The following is a 21,527-nucleotide window of genomic DNA, read 5'->3' as shown; positions in this document are numbered from 1 at the left end:
CTATCACCTTTTCAGCATGGTTTCAGGAAAGGACTCTCCACTGTAACTCAACTCGTAACAACCGTACATGAGCTATCCCGCATACTTGATTTATCTGGACAAATAGATGTGCTCTTTCTGGACTTCAGCAAAGCTTTTGATAAAGTTCCCCATGCAAAGCTATTACATAAATTAGATAAAATTGGACTCCCATTTGGTATCATACAGTGGATATGTGCTTATCTCAAAAACAGAGAACAGTTTGTTGATATTAGGAATTGTACTTCCAGTGCACGTCAGGTCACCTCAGGAGTCCCTCAGGGCAGTGTACTAGGACCATTGTTATTTTTAATCTATATTAATGACTTGATTGATGTTATTCCTGGTAATGTGTCCATACGGTTATACGCGGATGATTGTGTTATCTCCAAGGAAATTGTGTCCTATGATGATCATTTTGTGCTGCAAAGATGCCTTGCAGAAATCACCGACTGGTGTTCCAACTGGGGAATGGAGGTCAATGCGGAAAAAACTGTACTTTTACGCATAACAAGAAAAAAATCTGCTAGCATTTTTCCATACCAACTTGGAAATAGAACTGTCCTCGAAGTCGACAAATACAAATACCTTGGCGTTACCCTCAACAATAAGCTTACATGGTCAACTCATATCTCGGATGTTTGCTCAGCTGTGCTAAAAAAATTGTGGTTCATAAAAAGAAAGCTTAAAAACGCGCCTGTAAGGACTAAAATGTTAGCCTACAATGCAGTAGTGAGATCAAAGTTAGAATATGCTTCCGAACTCTGGGACCCGCATACCATGAAAGACACAAAAGAACTTGAGCGAGTACAGAGAAAAGCAGTGAGATTTATTTACGGGAAATATGCCAGGAAGGATTCGCTGTCCTCAATAGTGTTACAACATAGAATACAGAGACTCGAAATACGCAGAAAAATTAATCGTCTTGTACTGCTACATAACACTCTTTCTAGAAAAAATAATATGACGCTACCAGCTTCCATATGTCGGCCTTCTACGAGGAGAACACGACACAGTCATGAGTATTCGCTTGCACCGATCTTCGCGAAAACAAATGCTTACAAGTACAGTGTTTTCCCTCGAACGGTGAACGATTGGAATTTACTTCCCATTAGTGTATTTCAGTCTAAAGATTTCATGGCTGCATTGCAAAATCATTTTTGTGCAAGTTGACGTTATCATTTGTGCTTCTTTAGTGCATTATGTTCATTTCATGTTGCATTGTATACGCTTTTCTGTGTTTTCTTGTTTGTAATATGCCCCTCCTGCTTGGGCCAAAGTATTGGCCTGCAGTATTATTAAATAAATAAATAAATAAAATCAACAAGCATCGTGTCATGCGCACACAAGCATGAACACGTATAACTTAATGACCGCAGAAACTCTTTAAACGCTGGAGTGAGGTAGAAGGAGCGAGGGAACTGACCGTTGTGCGGCCTCTTGCTTTGACACGAACTAAGCGACGAGAACACAGCGCGGTGTGCCTAGATGCGTAGACTAGTTCTTGCCTCCATCACAAATCGCTTTCAAGATAAGGGCCGTGCGGCTGCGCTGTACGTAGCAGACGCTGATGTAGAACGCCTCTCCTATTTTCACCAGTCCCGCACGCAACATTCGGGAACTCCGAACGCCTGTGACGCGGCCCAATTTCCGTCAGACCTCCACACACATGATCGCTTTCCTTTTAATTGCGGCATCATGATGGACTCTGCATGTCTTTGCAGTCAGCACTTCCATGCTCATAGAGCAAATGCAGAAAATGGGTAGAAAGACGGTGCACCAACCTAAGCCAAAGGAAGCATTGCCTAAGCACATGTACTACAACGCATGGAGAAAGCTACGGCAGCTAGGCTCGAAGCGCGAACGAGGCGGCCATGTTGAAATGCCGATGGCGATATGGTAACGCAGATTTAGGGTTGTACTCGATTCTAACATGCATGCAATTTTTGGACCTGTTTTATAGGAAAAAAAAGTGCACATTAGATTCGAGTAAATACGGTAATTGCAGCCTAAATGCCAAAACTAAACTCACCTTGAACTTGTTGGTCATCATCGGAGCCTTCTTCATCATCTATGCTGATTTCATCAGGGTTTGTAGTGCGGCTCCGCTCTGCTAGACTCTGCTCATCCTCTGTGGTCCCACCCCTTAAGAAACAAACAATTACTTTGATGTATACAAGACAGTTTTGCTCATTTTTGAAACATTAAAGACTTTCGGAGCATCTTATTTAATATGCACCAACTAAATCGAAGTACACTGTTCCTGTGTCAGACCGGAAGCTGATACTCTCAAATAAATGTGCTACATAGGTGACAGAGGGCTTGGTGAAGAAAAAGTTAGGCATCTAGACAGATATAATGAAAATGTTAAAGTCTATGACTATTCAAAGCTGTGTTCTTAAGCACCTCATGCACCCAGTATTGTCCTTGCGTTTTTTGTGCGCTAGTCGGCTAACATTTAATACCAACAAGACACCTTTTCAAGTAGCTATACTGGAGCTGTGACAACTTGAAGATCCTTACCTGACAAAAAGGATGTCCTTGCCAGGCATCCTTGGAGTGTCTTTCCTTGCCTCATCAGCCAACAACTTAGCAGCTGCTTCCAACTGCTGCATCGAGTCTTTTGGAGCCTCTGCGAGAGTTTTGTCAACAAATAAATTTTTTATCCTTACTCACCTTCACATAAAGTGCACATTTAGAAGCCTGCAGAGTGTTGTCTGGTCCAAACAAATTGGCAAGTGCTTCTGCTTTTTGTTGTTGTTTTGTCTCAATGCCACAACGTTTGACAATGGAGGACGTTGTAGCGAAGGGCTATGGACCAATTGTGACCACCCTGATTGTTGAAACCCCAGTACACAGTGTTTTTAATCAATCTCAAATGCAGTGGAATCACTAAGGGGGGAGCAAGGGGTGGGGTGGAGGGAGACTGCCCCTAGGTGCAGCACTCGGAAGAGTGCAGCTGGCAGTGAAAAGGGCAGTGAAAAGGAAAAGTGAAAATGGACAGTGGACTGACAAATAATTATTTGTGAAAGAAGTGAAAAGGTGCCGGGAACCTTTCGCTGAGTGGAACAGTGGCCCTATGCATCGACTATACAGAAAACAAAAATAGAATGGAAATTTGTAGAAGGGTGCCCGTAGCAAAGCTGAATGACTTAGGGCGCTTTAGAACATGGAGTTAAAATGGATTATACATTAGAGACGTTGCCCTGGAGACATACATAAAATGTTTTGTAGATACAGCCAGGTAGCACTTGGAACTGCTATAGATATACTTTCCCACCGTAGCCGACTGCACTAGCAGATAATGCGAGATTAGCACAAATTTGTGCTTAATTTTCTGACGAAAGCTCCTTCGAATACCACACATTCTATTGAGACTGCAGTGCTGTCTTCGAGTCGAGAAAATGAACCAACTGTGTACCAGTTCATCATTAATAAAGCGTAATGCGACGCGAAGTGCTGCAAGTTCTGCTGGCACCGACTTCGTCAAGTGAGATGTTTTGAACTTGATAGTGGTGGCTTTTGCTAGAGTGACAACAGCTGCGGTAGCACTGTTCGGCAGGATGGAGCCGTCGGTGTATATGTGTGTGTAATTCTGGTACTTCTTATATATTAGGAGTAACGTAAGCTGTTTAAGAGCCAGAGATGGTATATCTGTGTTTTTCCAGACTTAGGACACGAAGTCATTTTTCAGTGGCTACCAAGTCACTGTGGTATTACTGGCAAAGAACGTGCCGATCAAGCTGCTCGTTTAGCACACGTACAAGACAACCGCCTATTAATCCCGCTGTCTAGGAGAGATGCTGCAAGGATGCTCTGCATACTTGCACGCCAATGCACTACATTCGCTTGCATCGATTCAACCCTGGATCCAACCTAAAGCCTTCTACTTTCACCAAGACTTCCTCATAAGAGATGCGACCCTTTTGTGTAGGCCATGGCTGGACATCACATTTATAATGCCTACGTGTTATGTATAGGAATGGTTGACATTGCAGCCTGTGGCTACTGTGGCGAAGAGGAAACAATACATCATGTTCTGTGCCAGTGCCTGTAGTACAGCATGCCAAGGCAATCGCTTTTGGTCGCACTCAACCAGTAGGATAACCAGCCTCTGTCGGAAGCAAGAATTTTACAACATCAATGTGACTCAACATGGCATCAGAAGGCCTGTGTTAACACCTCTTACTGGAATGCCCTTCCTGTTAATATTTGTTTCCTCATTATTTCTATCTGTCTTTCCTTTCTTTCTAACCCCTATTTCTCTCACCCCAAAGCAGGGTAGCAAAGCGGAAACTCACTCCCTGCCTTTCCTCTTTCTCTGTCTCTCTACAGAGACTGCATTCTTTTTTGCCTAGTTGCCTGCTCTTTCTGGCTCGTCAACATTTTTCTGTCCTTTCAAGTTTCCTCCTTCCAAGGTACTTCTTTCAACTTCACTAAAAGAATGCGGATAATCTCTTGTATATACCTAAGCGGCTACGTATGCAATGTGCACCCTACGCGGTTTTGCATACACTGTGCATACACATATTGCTACAGGTCTTTCAACATACTCAAAGTTTGAGTGTCTGAGATGAATCAGAAGTGTCTCTTGCAGAGACAGAATGTCAAGAGGCAGGCATCCAGCTTCTGCTACTGTTCTTAAGTGGGACAACTCCTTCGTACGGCCAAGACATACTCGAAGACAGTTGTTTCGCACTGTCTCAAGTTTTCTCTTGTGTGTGGGAGACAATGTGTACAAGAATATTTCTAGAACCAGAGCTACATAGAGCTTGGGCATGCTGTTGGAAGAATATTTATCTTGATTCCTGTTCAGGTTTCGTCAATTATGCCATATATCCCTAGAATCGGTAAAAAAAAGCTTCAAGCAGCAACCCATCAAACTGCTCTGAAATATATGCACAAAGAATACGCAGCTGTGACACATATTTTCACAGATGGCTTTACAACTCAAGTCACTCATTGTGCGAACTTTTTATGCCCTCTACAGGACAGTGATTTTCGTTTCATCTTGAGCGAGCAACATCAACTATGTCAGCTGAGCTATACGGCATTAAGGAAGCCCTTATGCATGTACTACAGTAAAACCTCGTTAATTTGAAATACCGGATAATTTGAAGGTTTTCTGCAGTTCCGTATTTTCCAATGTAAATTTGACCGGACAATTCGAACCGGCGGCCTAGGCCAACCTGGTTAATTCGAAGATTTGGGGTGCTATGTGGCAATTCCCAATCCCCATTTCACCGCAAACCCGATGAAACGACGGCCATTCAGAGCCACGAGACGACGCCACGCAGCAATCGCGATTATTTGTAGACGAAGCGCCCGACCCGTAGTACTGCCAGCACAAAAATCAGTCCATGGTACAGCCCGCATACCGCCAAAACGCATGCCTGCAGTGGAGAAGACATGCTTCACTGCACTTATAATTGCTACAGCAGAAGTTCTGCTTGATCCAAGAAGCGGGTAAGTACACGTGTTCCAAGACCTGGTTGGCTGAAAGGCACAGCGTGCCCCTCTCGACGTTGTCCACAATATTGAAGAACAAGTCGAAGCTACTGGAGGCCTACAGCAAGACATATTCTTCGAAGCGGTCACGAGTACGGGCTCCCACGTACCAAGACGTGGAATCAGCTTTACTTGGCTGGCTGCAGAAAGCAAACGCAGCCCACCTTCCTGTCAAAGGAACGATACTGCGGGAGAAGGCCAACGACTTGGCACTACAACTTGGGCATGAAGAGTTCAAGTGTGGCAATGGATGGTTCAGCCGTCTTAAAGAGCGCAATGATTTGACCTTCGTAGCCGTCTGTGGCAAGAGCGACAGCGCAAACGAGAGCGCCGTCGACGACTGGAAGAAACACAGGTTGGCTCCGCTGCTTAGCGAGTACAGTGCAGATGATGTGTACAACCTTGACAAGGCAGCCCTTTTTTTCAATATGGTGCCCACAAAAATGTTCGCAGCAAAGGACACCGCGGAAAAGGTTTGAAAGCAGGGCAAGGAAAGAATTACCGTAATGTTGGGCGCGAACATGTGCGGTAAACACAAGCTGCCGCTACTCGTAGTTGGAAAGAGTGGGAAGCCTCGCTGCTTTAAAAATGCACAGCTGCTGCCAAGGGATGAGCTTATCTACCGGCACAACAAGAAAGCCTGGGTCACAGGCGCAATATTTGAAGATCACTTTCGGCAGCTTGACCGCAAGTTCCTGGCTACAGGCAGGTATGTATGCTTCGTTGTTGATAATTGCCCGGCGCATGGTGACATCCCACACCCGATCACTCACCATCCCAACTGCCGCTGCGCACTTCTCTCCATGAGAGATGAATGCCAGCCTCGTGCGAAATCTCTCCCGTCATCCTTCCACCTCTCCGAACACGAATGGGCTGCGCCCATAGCTCTGTGCTGCGCCACCCTTCGAAACACGAATGGACCCCGCCAAGTGCACTGACAATGCTGCCGGCGCTGCTCCCAGATTGCTTGCTCGCCCTCACAGTTGCGTTCTTTATTCTACGGCCCTCATTCGGTGCAATTCTGCTAACAGATTAAGTCGCTCATGCTTGTATTTGTTCGCTGCGTCGAAGTTGTTCCTGGCCACATTGTTTCTCAGCCTCATTTGACTCTCCACCGAAACGGAAGAGGTCTGATCTGCCAGTTGATCATCAGCAATGCACAATGTTGCCAGTGAAAAGAAAGCGCACTGCTATAGATTTGGAAATGAAATGCTTCTGACTGACGAGACGATTGTCACGAATGTGCTGCATCAGATAGCGACAGAGACAGCCACAACGGCTGCGCTGACGCGGTAGGGCAGGCTGCCTCAACATTGTCCCCGCAGGAGGTCCTGTAGATACTTCAGTCCCTCATGGGCTTGTTTTTGCGAGGGACCTCCCGCTTCACTATGTAGAGCACTTGGATGCCTTGGAGAACGATATCGGCAAGCTTCATGTAAAGCAAGCAAGGCTGACGGACATGCGGTTTTCTCGTGTAAGCCAATGAGATTAAAAATTAAATTATGGGGTTTTACGTGCCAAAACCACTTTCTGATTATTAGGCACGCTGTAGTGGAGGACTCCGGAAATTTAGACCACCAGGGGTTCTTTAACGTGCACCTAAATCTAAGTACGCGGGTGTTTTCACATTTTGCCCCCACCGAAATGCGGCCACCATGGCCGGGATTCGTTCCCGCGACCTCGTGCTCAGCAGCCTAACACCACAGCCACTGAGCAACCACTGCGGGTGCAAGCCAGTGGGAAGTACGTGGTGAGATGCTTGTGGTGATCACGTCCTAGCATTTCTCAAGCTGAGATGCTGCTATGGCAACCTTCCCACATTTCTTAAAAGGGGCCTTTTGGGGCCACCAAAGCAATGCCTCGGCGGAGGTCGTATGTCACTTGCCACCCATGACCCCTTTCGCAGTTGTTATAGCAGTGCCATTTTTCGATGCCAGCAGCCGTGGCTTGTTAACAACGCAATCAGAGAGTGCAGGAAGCAGAGTTAAACAGTTAAAAGAGTCAACACAATCAGAAGCCAGATGGAGAAAGGTGGTGGGGAGGAGAACTGGCCTCCCAGCCATTACAGTTTTCTTGGAACAGCTACGCCATCCCCTATTTTGATTTTTTTTTTTTCATGCAACCCGGTTATAACAATTATCGGTTTCAACAATGGAATTTTCGTGGGACTTGAATGTTGTTATAAGTGGGCTCGACTGTATTAGAAAAATATTTGAAAAATATTCGCATTTACGAATAGTGACTATTTCATTCAAAGACCAAATCGGATAGAACACAAGTATTCGATTCATTATTAGAAAGTTTCGAATAATTGCACAGCCCTAAACGTAACACACACTCTAAAGATAATTACTTCAACATTCATGCTCCCCTTCCACTACTTGAAAACAGATAAGCTCTTAAAGTGCAGCAAGAACTACAATGACAGTTTTGTTCAGAGACAGTCAAAGAAAACATGTTTCACTTTCAGCACCCTTGTTTTATCCGAGGAAACAGCAAACATGAACCATGTAAAAACAGAGCCTTTAAGAAAAACACAAGGGCACAAAAACAATAACTTATCCGCTTTTACTTTCAATTTTATGGAAAGTCTTCAAGAGGTTACAAGAGTTCTGGGGTCATACGCTATAAGTGGTTCACTTGTTGCTTGTTTGCTTGCTCAGACACAATTACACGGCTCCTGGATTGCTTGTGCAGGATTTGCCTGGCTGCTGTCACATGTGTGCAAGCCAAGCCAACCGTTTCTGAAGCAATTGCTTGCAGTATATGGCCTTTACGCAGGCACTACCTGTCGTTTTGTTACTTAAGTATACAACAAACGTACCTTGTTACTTGAGGGGAAAATAAACAAATTCTATTAACTTAAAAAATCTTATTTGCCTTCACAATGTTATGGATTTTTTTGAAAAGCTGCGTCACAGATGTACAATATCTTGGAAAAATTCACACTGTGAAAACTTGGTCCCAATAAAGCATATTTCCCAACACTTTACTGTGTTGGTCAACACCTATATGACCAAACATTTTGTCAAACTGTACAAAGAGCAACAAAAATGCTGCCTTGGACCGACAGCTTTCAGCAATGAAAATTATTGTTTTATCAGAGTACCATGTGTAGCACTCTTTACATTTTTCTGCCATGCACACCTCATGGTATGTGGCTTCAGTATATCTTCCCTGTAGTTTCCATTTCACTGTTTAACTTGCAGTTCACAGCTGCTAAGGAATATCTACCACATCTTACATCATTTTTCCATGTGACACTAACACCAGAAACAAGATCTCAATTCAGCATCCACAAGATCTGGCACAGTCTCAAAGTTTTTGTCAAGTAACACAATACTGCAAAAAAAGTGCGTCCCACTTCTCACCTCGGCAAAGCTACCTGTGTCATGCCTGCTCAACGTATTACCCCCTCACACCCCCACTATCAGCAACAACCACTCCATTTCCTGTCATGACATGCGTATCACCAGCTATGCAACTAGACTTAGACTTAAAGTCACGACTCGGGCATAACTAAGAACACATTTATTGATACACAATTTATTACGAAAACAGGATAAGACAAAGTGAAAGTGTCAAACCACAATATGCTAAATATGCTAGTATTAGATGGGGTGTGCTCCATGTAATGCTAGCATATTTCGGTCAGATTCTCACAATTTAACAAGCAAGAGAGTATAACTAGCAAAACAGCAGCAACATTCTGCTGTGAAGAAAGTGAAGACATAATGTAAAAAGACAAAAGCATCAAATGCAAATAGGACTCTAACGTCACTCACCTTCAGTGCCTGCTGCAGCTGCTGCTTCCCTGGCAGTTGCACTCAGCATTTGAGCTGTCATAAAGTTGACCTGGGTGTTATACATGGCCTGTACACTGCGCTTAATGCGCAGCATCTCCCTCATGGTGTCCTCATTTCCATGATGCACCTCAAACTCCTTCCATGTGTTCCAGAAGTCAGCTGTTGTCTGTGTGCCAAAAATGCACTGAAGCTGTGTTACATGCCCACTACAAAAGCCAGCATTCAGCAAACATTCAATCAGGAAGCATGTTAGATGAATTAAAGAATATCTTATTCACAAAACATTCATGAAAAAAAAAATGTAAAGCTGCCTTACTGCAGGACTGCACTTGATGAAATGAATAGTTAACCTACTTCTATAACAGGCATATGAGGACCAAGGAATTTCTTCAAACGGTTACTAAAGGCAAACACAAAATCGAGTTAGACCAGGAAATTACATATTTATTTCATGGTGGCAAATCTATTCTTTTTGTGGCAATGTATGATTTATTAGTACAGAAAATTAAGTCCAAACTTTCTGAATATCACAATAATGCCACTAACATCACTGTGATGCAAGAAATCTTGCAATATTTTCGTGAATTGAGATCCTATTTTGTGAAGAAAAAGTTTACTGCCAGAATGACATGTTTCTTCTCAAATGTAATTCCTTTTCAATAATTAGTCAAACTATGAGCGACATAAGTGACGGTGCCTGTGTTTTCCTCACTCTGTTCTTGCTGGGTGTTTTCAATCTGACTGCACTTTCTGAACCAGAGTGGAGCATTTTCATCCTCAATTCAACATCATGCAGGGGCCAGTTTTGCAGAAGTTCTTATCTCTAACGCACCCACTATTTCAGAAAGTGAAGGCCATGCAGTTGTCATGCAAGCCATTTGTAGCTGATGACATTGCATAGTGCTCATTGATTAGTGGTGTAGGAACAGAATTACATCTCTTTTGTGATTAAAAGGTCAGTCCAGCTGGTATAAGGAGATAAGTTAAAGTTAGTAGCCTGGAGTGTGCTAGGAGTTAGTAGTGTGCTAAATTTTATTTATTCGGATGCATTTCTTGTGTGACATATTATTCCCCAACGAACACATAACATGCACTGCCATCACATCATTTCCCCTGTGTAGTACAGTGCTAATTACAGTGATTGCAAAATGGAAATAGGCTACGTATCCCTTTATCAGACTTAACCACTCACAGCAAAGGCTAAAGGCTCAAAGGCTAAAGCTCATTCATTTCTGCATCATTTTCCCTGATCTTTGTGAGCCAATAAGTAGACAGGGGTTTTGTCCAGGATTGCTTGTGCAATGCTCAAGGTTGTGCAAGCGCAAACAACACTCATGCAATGTGAACTCATACATGCCACATGGCACTGTCTAGAACTGTTGCAGAAAGTCAGTCCAATTGAATAGACCTGCCAAGTGCATGCTGCATTTTTTTTTCTACCCTTACTGCACAGAGGGCTGTCACCTTCACCAAGAAAAAAAAAAAAAAACACTAGGGACTCTGGGAGTACTATGGGGGCAAAAGAATGAACAATGTGCATCCAGTTCACTCATGTGGTCCAAACTGCTCGTACTAGGTGACATAAGCGCCAACAGAGGGTGGCAGCCAAGAAGACATCAGAGAGAAGCATAAGTTGCGCTTGGACTCATAGAAGAAAGGTTCGAAGAAAAAATAAAATTGAAATGTTAGATTGCTCACTTTCACAATATAGGATAAAACGTCAGTTGCACGACCATGAACGGCTTACAGGAATTCGGAACGAATTTGCTTGCAACCATTCAGCTGTTTGTTATGTATTAACGCCCAACAGTGTGCTTGCAATACATGTGCCAATTTAGGGAGAATCGAAAAACTGGGAAATGGCGTGCAGATGCAGAGGTTGAACTAGCAGATGGCATTGTGAGCGCAAAACTAACTGTGCCATCAGGAAACCAACCTGGTGACAACCCTAACTGTTCCTCTTCTCTTTTCTGGGCTCACATGGTATGCATATAAGCTGAGACTGTCTGCCTTATGGAAATTTGACCAGCAAAATAAGCAACTAAAAACAGCACTAGGGTAGAGCAGCCTGCAGAGATGTAAGCAGTTGTAAAAAACATTTCAAAAATTTCGAAGAAAAAAAGTTCTTTTTCCGTTTTTTCCCAACCAGGATACAATAGAAAAAGAAAAAAGAAAAAAAAAAGACAGAGCTTCCTCACAGAATTCCGCCACTCCTTTCGATTTACCTAAAGGTCTGGTTAAAACAAAAAAAAGGGGGGGTGGGGGAGTTTGGGAGTCTGTGAAGAACCTGGATCCATCCACGTGGTGGCAAGAACTTTGCTTTAACCAACCCTAGAGCCCCGTTGCCTACTGCGTACTGCAGACTCCCCCTTCTGCGCATCTAAAAGAAACTGGTCCGAGTTTGGAAATGTGCACATTAAGCTACTGAACAGGCTCGCAGGGGATCATGTGCAATAACTTGTGTACGCGCACTCGAACCTTGATGTCCGGAAGGCTTCGTCTGCTGCACAGTGAAGCGTTGATGTGCCAAGCGGAAATGAATTTGACCCAGATTGATACAAATGTCAGTCTTGACACTTTGACGCGAAATCAATGCATTGACATGAAATCATGCCTAGATTTTGAACCTGGAAGCTCTGCTGGGACTTTTGTGATATAATCATGTAAGAATTGTATTCTTTTCAGTGTTAGATAAATAAATGTGTTGGGTTTTCATGGCGCTGTCCACAATCACTTTTTTTCAATATTTCATATTTTTCGAAAAAAAAAAAGAATACATGAAAGAAACCAGCGTTTTTTTTTATGCCCCTCAAAATTTCATGAAATTTTACATTTCTAAGCACAGGCAGCATTAATTAATTGATAGTGATTCATTCTCATGCATAGTATGTATTTAGTAGTATTTATGTAGTATGTATTTTGTTGTATATTATAGTTTTTTTACAGTGATTTTGATGATAGTGCCGCTTGCTCGGTTCCCTCCCGAGCGTTGTTTCCTTTTCTATTCTTTGTCTATCTTTTCTTCCTCTTTTCCCTCCTTTGCGTGATGAAGAGTTCCTCACACTTTGTTTGCCCCCACCTTATGTAATGCCTCCGGGCTTTAAGGCTTCAATAAATGAAATGAAACTTCACTGCACTGCTGATACTCAGCGCATAACTTAACATTTAGTGGCATGACTTCTTTTTGGCAAACAATTTAAGATTAAAAAAAATTAAATTATGGAGTTTTATGCACCAAAACCATGATCTGATTATGAGGCATGCCATAGTGGGGGACTCCGGAAATTTGGACCACCTGGGGTTCTTTAACGTGCACCTAAATCTAAGTACACAGGTGTTTTCATATCTTGCCCCCATCGAAATGCAGCTGCCGTGGCCAAGATTCAATCCCGCGACCTTGTGCACAGCAGCCCAACACCATAGCCACTAGGCAACCACAATGGCTCAACAGGTGTATAAACTTGCTATACAGGTTGTTCTTGGGGCAAAGTAGAAGAGCATGAAGCAAGGGAACAGGAAAAAGGAAAAACAGAAATGTACCAACTACCAAATGTTTAATAGCAGACTGAGATAGAAAACCAAGAAGATTTCCATGCACGCACAGTGCAGACAATGCATGACGCAGAAACACAGTTTCACAAAAGCTGCCTTTTGAGAACATACATTTCCAAAGAAAACGCTACGGATGTGTCAGTAACACAAGCTGACACTTTCTTGCTGATATGAAATGCTTCCAATAATTCTCTCACAGGTTGATCCCTGCTCTTGCCTACAATCTTTACTAGCTTAGAGCCAAGCATGCATACACAGGTTTTGTAATGGGCAAGATGTGCACCACCAGCATTAACAATTCTGTTAGCATGCTCTCTTAGTTGGTCATTAATGCAACATCCTGTACGACTTTCACAGCTCATGGGGATTTCATATACTATACCCTCTGCACAATAGCTGAAAAGTTTTGCATGCCTCCTCTGGCACCCTCGCTGCTGAGCATGAATGGTTCGCTTACATAACTCAGGCTACACATGCATTCGAAATGATGCAATGAGCCCCAGCATGGAGGGAGCCAGCGTTCAGATGCAATAAAACGAAATACTAGTAATCTGGGAGCTGATATTTTCCTTTCCATGCACAAACAATACTTCGGACACCCACATCCTGTGTACACTCAGGAGAGACTCCATTCAAGAAAAGAGCGGTGTGTTGAGAGATTCATGCACAGGCATTTTCTTGTCCATTTCTATTTTGGGCAATATAGCTAGCTAAGCCAACGTGATGAAGCCAGGCCAAGTTGAAAGCACTGAGCGGCTCCAGTTGCAGCTACCATAATAGATATAATCAGCACTGTCATCATGACTGGTCAACACAGGAAGTACTAAGGGACTTTTTCAAAAAACATACACTTAAAACCCAAAATGAGAAAAAGGGAACCTGAACTCACTTTTGGGAACCAAATAAATGAAGTATAAAATTATCTTTGTGTCCCTTCAAGAAAAATTATTGGATTTGAAAAACACAGTACAAATGCAACGCATGATACATGATACCATATGTAGTCACTATGGGACTATCAATGCAAAGGATTGCTAAAGCAGTTGTGCTGGGTGCAGTAAAAAATTTCATGAACATGAAAATAAGTGTAATTCTCAGCACTGTGGACTTGGGCCTAAAAGGTAGATTTTATTGAGCTAGGTTTTAGGCTTCCACAAATGGCCATGCCCTTTCCTTCCAGTTTTGCATGCCATGAAAGCACATTCTCAAGTGGTATGTAGAATATCTCTGAAGGTGCAACAGTCATGTACAGGATATCGTTTTCTCTTCTGTCTTTCTCTTTTACCGATTCCACGCAAAGTACTTATTAACTCTTTCCGTACCATGCTCACTAGGCATAGTTAGCCCACTAAAGATAGTTTGAAATATCGCTTTCAAGACCTCCCGCGCTGCTCACGGACACACTGCGCTATTGGACGTGAAGGAGAACTATATTTTTTTGTTATCTAAGCAGTTTGCTTTTTTCCGCCCAGGCGGTGATTTTGGAACGAGCTTTGAGGTTTTGCGATCGTCAAAGCAGAAAGCAAAAATGGCCACCTGCTACTGATTGTTTGAAACGCCAATTTAGATACCTTACGTGCCACTCATGGACACACTGCACCATTGAACATGAAGGACAAGAACTATATATATTTTTTCTAAGCAGTTAGATTTTTTCAGGCCAGGCGGTAATTTTTTAATGCACTTCGAAGTTTTGCGATCGTCAAAGTAGAAAGCAAAAATGGCCGCCTCCAGGAGTGGTGTGCGCGTTTCGAAATATTGCAGATGTCGTGATTTGGCTATCTGTGACTGATTTTATCAATGGATAGAGCAGGAGCGAGTCTCAGGATGCTTCCTATTCGTCGGACTTTGACTCCAAGAGCAAAGACGACGCAAACCAGCTCGGAATAACCGTGGCCGCAGCCCGGCACGCGTAACTGTAGTGCTTGCAGTTAAATTTATGTAGTGGAATACCTGTTCAATAAAAAATTTAATTTTTTTTGGAGATAGTGCCTATTAGATGGTAATACATTTTGTATATCTCATAATTTTTGTTACATATTTTTCTTTAGAAGATACAACCATGTCTTTAGAAAGGTTGTTCAATTTTATCCCACAATCTTGATTCTGGCAATTTATGTCTTTTTTATGACATACATGTCGTTAATAAAACTTTTATGCATGAAAAGTGCATTCATTCTGGTTTTTATTTCTGTATTACATAAAATATTGAGTGCAGTAGTTTCTTGAGAAAAAGAAACTGGTGTAACCTACAAAAAACACCTATTTCCCCCATAGTACGGAAAGAGTTAAGGTTTGGTGCCTCGTGCCATGGTAAAGATTATGACCACCACACAGTGTGTTTCTACTAGCAAGCTTGTGTCTATTGCACTTTTGTAGTAACTGTGTTGTGATAATGTATATTTAGCTCAGTGCTATAGCTCCAACATGCACTCTAACGGTCATGCTGTGCATGTCTGCTATAAGTGGGCTTGAGTGTCTATAACATTTCAATGTACAGGATGACCTGCAAAATGAAACTTTCCCTGCCTAAAAAAAATAAAAGTTAGAGAAAACAGACATGTGCAAGATAAAAGAAAAAAACTCATATAATTTGTTTCATTGTTACGTTTAATTTTAAATGAATTTAATTTTTAATTTAAATGAAGTTTTGCATGAAGCAAATAATTTCGAAAGTACCAATAAATTCCTCCCACTGAGTTGAATTTTGGTATACAATAAAATAACATAAAATACCATCATTATATTCTATATTCGCTACAAGCATGTATTTATTACAAGCTGACATCGTCGAGAAAAATTCTGCATTTACTTCGCTGTAGCTGATAATTAATTGTACGGTGGTTCGACTGTACTAACACGGTGGCAACTAACAACTGAGCAGATGACACTCACCCGTGGATCACACATTTGGCTGCAGTGTGCATATATGGCTCGAGCACGGTCAATTTCACCCAACTTTCGCTCAAGGTCAGCAAAGCGCACACACATGAGTCGAGCCTGGGTGTCTGGAAGAAGCTCAATTGCTCGTTCATAGATTTCACGAGTATGTGTCAGCCCATATATTTCAGCAGCTTTCAAGATGTATGTATTGAACATCTGGAAAAGTATTACAAAAAAAAAGTCGAAGAAATGTTGGGGAAAAACATACTGGGATGGTGATTCTACTTGCATCAAAGGTAATTCTGCAGTTGTTCATGCAGTTTTGTAAAAGTAATGTTTGCTAGATTAAACACACATATGATGTCTTGCACAATGTGACAACAAAACAGAGAGAGAGAGGGAAATTAGCTTTATAACAAAAGAAGAGCATTATGTAAGAAGCTGATGCCTGCACACAGTTGCTTCTTATCAAGATTTGGGTCTTGCATTATCAATAAAAAGACTTACTTCAAACTGTTCTTCAGGAAGCACAGCTTTGCAGCCACGATCATAGATGGCCATAGCATGGCGTGCAAGACCATGCTCTTCCTCCAGCTTGGCATAAAGAAGATACAAAGCTGCAAGGGATGTATCAATATTATGGAGCATTAATTTCAGTCAAAATGCTTGAACATTGCTATATACATTAACTTGTCAAAAGGCTTAACATATACACCAAACAAGAAATCCTTTTAAGAATAAAAATATGCTTGTTTGGTTACATCAGGAACTTTCTAGCAATACAAAAGAAGAACTCACTAAAGGTGTAACTCAAGCCTTTCTTAAGTATAAGTCACATCTACAAATAGCTGACATGTGCTTTGAACAATGTCTCCAAAATATATAAAAACATGTATACATATTAGTTGTGTCATTATACTACATGCAAGATGTGCCTCCTTGAGATTTATCAAAAAGTAGTAAACACAATATCAGAAAAGAAAGTGAGTACCAGCACTAAAATGTTTGACTAAAGGATTTTCAGTGTACTGGTACATAATACGAACTACCAATGCGGCCTATCACTGAACAACAAAGCTTCATTGGGTACAAAGTGCATACTGAAGAAATATGTACATACACTTAGCAAATTTTGATGGGCAACCTTCGAGGCACTGCTCAAAAAGATCACGGGCCCGCTCTAGTTTGGTGCCACCCTGCGTAAAAATGACAATATTACGCTTGGAATCTGAAAGTTGAACAAATGTAACAGTGATTTATGCTTTAATAAAGGCAAAAACTAACACTGTGTTTACCTCACAGTCTACTCTCATACTCATTTACATGAACATAATATAAACACGACATTAAAGCATAAATCAAATAAAGCGGCAGTAAATATGCATAATGTAAACACATTTTGAGACAGCATTAGCAATACAGAAATGCAACACTGATACAACGACCTTTTTCATTGGTACTTATGAGTATATGTTTGTTAGTAAATGGGGTTCAGTGGCAAAAAAGCGACTAAGTTTATGCTGCGCCAAACACAAGGTGTTATAAAATCAATTTTAAAAACAGCAAAAGTTGCGTTGATCTAAAGTTTGTGTAAATAGCCAGTGTCGACTTGAAATTTAAGCACATCAGGTAATGGTACTAGTGGATCGTCTCCTAAATCTAAAGCCGGCTGTAAACGAATGTGTAATTCATATAAATTGTGCAAAAGTTCTCGTCTGTGTGTTTCAATATGTGTACATGTCAGTAAAATGCGCATAACTGTTGTGGCTCTTCGGACTTCTCAAATATTGGTGGGTCTTCTATCCTAAGTAAAAGATTATGTGTGAGGTGTGTGTGTCCAATCCTTAGACAACATAAAACTACTTGTATAAACCGTTGCTGGTCAATGCATGACTTTCACTCACCAAGTACAGGTTTACAACAATGTAGCTGGCTGTTTACACAATAGTCCCATGTGTGTTCCCATTTTGTCAGTAAGGTTTCCCAAGTCACTCGGATACTATCTTTGTATGAAAGTATTGCACTGGTTATGCCTTTGTATGCTGCCATGTATGCACATCCATCTGCTGCTTCATTACCCGGTATTCCAACATGGCTTGGGACCCAGCAGAAATGAATTGATCTCCCACATTTGTGTGAAGTTAACATGTGCAAAATATCCCCTAGCAGGGGCGTTCACACTCAGATTTCAGATGCAGAGCCTTCAGTGTACTCAAAGGGCCCCTCACCAGGCCCCATAGCAAATTTTGGTTATACGCTGGAAGTTGTTCCGTGTCTTCTAAGGAGCATTCTACCACAAATATTTTTCTAATTGGCTCATTAATAGCCGAGATAAAAGTATCTTAGTGCCGTGATCCCATGATTTCAGAAGACGAGCTCCACTGCCAAGCGGGACACTGTCTCCACTTGCCCCGTCTAGCCTCCGCAAGCAAAGTTCCTTCCCTGCATTCTCCCATACCAGACCTTGAGGCTCCCATGACGCATATGTTATGGGCCCCGCCTTCATTTTTTTTCTCCACGCTTTCTTGCGGCGCGGCACACTTCCACTGACGGCATCGCGCGCGAGCTGTTGCGATTGTCTCATTTCACACACTGTGGCAGACACAATAGTGAGGCAGAGACAAGCGGATCACAGAGCATGATTCTGAGCTGAAACACGGTAGAAAATGACAGAGCTTCGGTGTCTATGTGCACGACTGCACGACGTGGGAACAGGCAGATGAAACGGAAGTACATCTCTTTTACTGCGATGCGAAGTAAAACAAAAACATGCAGACATTCAGTTTGTGTGTTTTATTATTTCTCTAAGCTTTAATTCTACTATTCAAGCAACATATTACACAAATAACAGATGTTGCCTTGAATAATTCTCGAAGTCACATGTCACCACATGTGACATCACAGCGCGAACATGTGTACGCAGGCGCACTAGCTTGTGTACATCATCCTCCGGCTTGAAGTGCGGTGGCCGCGAGAAGAGAAAATGGCATTTCATTTGAAATTTCAGGTCTTTCCGTGGCGTGTAGCGATGCAATACTGTGCAGACACGATCGTTACAGCTCCCACACCATCTGTGTAGAATTCTGTGTACTTTTTATATTGTCCTGAAGAGTGCGGAAATCTTGTATTATGTGTTCTTGTGGCATGTCTCTTTTCTTTAGATGTGTCAATGTCCAATCACATAACTTTGTAAAGTCACACCACGGGGCCAAGCAACCGTAGCGGCTTTTTAGCAGCCTGGAGGACTTCATGAGGAATATCAATCTCGACAGTATTCCTTGTATCATAGGACATGTGGCCTAATCATGTTCGGTTTATTTGTATAGTGCAAGCATGAGTTGCATTGTGTGGCGATGTTTTAGCATATGTGTTGCGGTGATGACTGAATTCTGAGTACGTAAAAAAAAGTGAGTAACCCTCTATATTGCTGTTGGGAAGGCTCATTACAGTCAACGTATAAACTTTGGCCGGTTGATGTTCTGCAAGCATAGCTTGCCACTCACAGTCTAAGATTATGTACTGGATAAAGTTGTCAAATGTAGGACTCTCCGGCTGAGCCATAAACTATGCAACCATAGTCTAGAAGGGTACGCACAACAGACTGGTAAATGCGTAAGAGGCACTTTCGGTTGGAATCCCAATGCTTACGAGACAACAATGAGAATATTTAACATTTTATTTGCCTTAATCTTTGCTGTGTTTATGTAGGCCACAAAGTGTAGTCTTGTGTCAAAAGTCACTCCCAAAAATGTATAATCTTGTTTAACCGACAGCGTGGAGTCACTCAATTTCAGGACTGGGTCGCAGTGTAGCCCTTCTTTCTGAGAAAACAAAACAGTAACTGTTTTCTGGGTGGAGAAGCAGAAGCCATTTTTGTTAACACTTTAAGTTTATTTATTGTGATTTGAAGCTGCCCATCACAGGTTGAAAAATTTGAGGTGTGGCAAGCCATTTGCAGATTGTCGACGTATACAGAGTGCATAACAGACGGTTTAACCTTATTAACTGAGTTCATTTTTACTATGAAAAGTGTTGTGCTGAGAACACAGCCTTGTGGAATGCCATTTTTCTGTGTAAATATGTGAGAATACCATGTCAAGACGCACCTGAATGTTCTATTAGACATGAAATCAGCTACGCAGTTCAGCATTTTACCACAGATTCCAAGATCAGCCGGGTCTCTTAAAATTCCATATCTCCACGTGGTATCATAGAAAGAAACTGCAAGACAGTGTTTTGTGTAAAAAGGCATATCGAATTAGAATCTATTAGGTTTCTTGATTCTAAAATAAATTAGAGCCTTATATTAATAATGCTTTCATATGATTTTGCCAAACAGCTTGTCAGGGCAATGGGTCTGTAGCTGCTTGCAGATATTGTGGGTTTACTAGCTTTAATAACGGAACAACTATTGCTTTTATCCACTCTTTTGGCATTATCCCAGATTATATTGAAAAATTCAAGGACAACCTCTACAGATGTTTGGGATAGGTGTTCCAGCATGGAGTAGTGAATATGGTTGTGACCTACTCCTATTTTTTTACCTGAAGAGAGGATTTTGTTTAATTCCTGCAATGCAAGGGGGATATTATATAAATCATTTGAGTTGCCGGTAGTATGCAGCTTCTGTTTTTCAGCAAACTGTTTATTGAACAATTTACTAAGCTGGAGACATTATAAATGTGTTTTCCAAGTATGTTAGCCTGTTCTTGTGGTGTTGTTTGTGTGCCTACAGGGTCTGTTCTGAAAGTAGTAGGACTCATTTTTTTTTAAACTTTATTCATGAGATTAGTACAAACGATTAGAATTTTTCAAAGTAGTACCCTTCCACATTTACTCACTGCTGCCAACGAGTTTTTCAGTTTTCGTACGCCTCCAGGAACACCTGGACCGGAATGCTGTTTAGCTCCCTTGTCACGGCCTGTCGAACCGCCTCTACCGATCAGTGATGCTTCTCCTTGAGCGTCAATTTTATTTTGGGAAATAGAAAAACGTCTGGAAGGGCCAAGTCGGGGTTGTAGGGGTGCTCAGGCAGCGTTGCCACCTTGCGCTGGGCAAGATACTCCACTACGCGGAACGCTGTGTGGCTCGGCGCATTGTCATGGCGCAGCCGCCAATTGTTGGCAATGGCTAGGCGGACACGAACAATGCGTTTTCGCAGTATTTTGAGGACTTCCACGTAAAAAACTGCATTAACTGTATGTCCGAGTGGTACGAACGCTTTGTGGATGACTCCATGTCGATCAAAAAAGCAAATGAGCATGGACTTTTGCTTGGATTTGCTCATTCATGCTTTCCTGGGGCATGGGGAAGAAGGGGTGTGCCATTCTGAGCTCTGCCGCTTACTCACTGGGTCGTAATCAAACACCCACGTCTCTTCACCGGTCGCTACATTGTCCAAAAAGTCGGGGTTGTCATTCACATGATGAAGCAGATCCTGGCAGATCGCTTTCCAATTGGCCTTTTGCTCCTCTGACAGCACTCGCGGCACGAACTTCGCGCATACTTTCCTCATGGCTAAGTTTTCTGTCGCGATCTCAAAAACTTTGGTTTGAGGAATGCTCAAGTCATCAACAATCATTCTGATACCCATCCTATGATCACTGTTCAGTAAATTTTTCACTCACAACACATTTTTGTTGGTCTTGCTGGTCGAAGGGCGCCCGGAGCGATCATCGTTTTCCACTCTTTCCATCCATTCTCGGGACAGCTTGTGCCGCTCAAAAACACCTGATCTACCCATGGCAGCATCACCGTAGG

At 42.2% G+C, this 21,527-nt stretch overlaps 1 protein-coding gene across 2 annotated transcripts in view; it reads right to left on the bottom strand.

Moving 5' to 3' along the window:
* The window catches only part of fand (Pre-mRNA-splicing factor SYF1 fand), a 118,546-nt gene that overhangs the window by 14,361 nt on the left and 82,658 nt on the right, over positions 1 to 21,527 (bottom strand). For both annotated transcript variants that reach the window (XM_075701379.1, XM_075701381.1), the window contains 6 exons: positions 16,888 to 16,963; positions 16,275 to 16,384; positions 15,780 to 15,983; positions 9,312 to 9,498; positions 2,542 to 2,650; positions 2,051 to 2,163 (listed from right to left, as the gene is read on the bottom strand). In XM_075701379.1, the coding sequence (XP_075557494.1) occupies positions 2,051 to 2,163; positions 2,542 to 2,650; positions 9,312 to 9,498; positions 15,780 to 15,983; positions 16,275 to 16,384; positions 16,888 to 16,963 (799 nt within the window). The remainder of the gene's footprint in view (positions 1 to 2,050; positions 2,164 to 2,541; positions 2,651 to 9,311; positions 9,499 to 15,779; positions 15,984 to 16,274; positions 16,385 to 16,887; positions 16,964 to 21,527) is intronic.

Source organism: Dermacentor variabilis, chromosome 1, assembly GCF_050947875.1.
Source record: "Dermacentor variabilis isolate Ectoservices chromosome 1, ASM5094787v1, whole genome shotgun sequence".
Taxonomy (NCBI): Eukaryota; Metazoa; Arthropoda; class Arachnida; order Ixodida; family Ixodidae; genus Dermacentor; species Dermacentor variabilis.
Note: the sequence above shows the minus strand (reverse complement) of the source record. Positions and strands in the feature narration are given on the sequence as shown.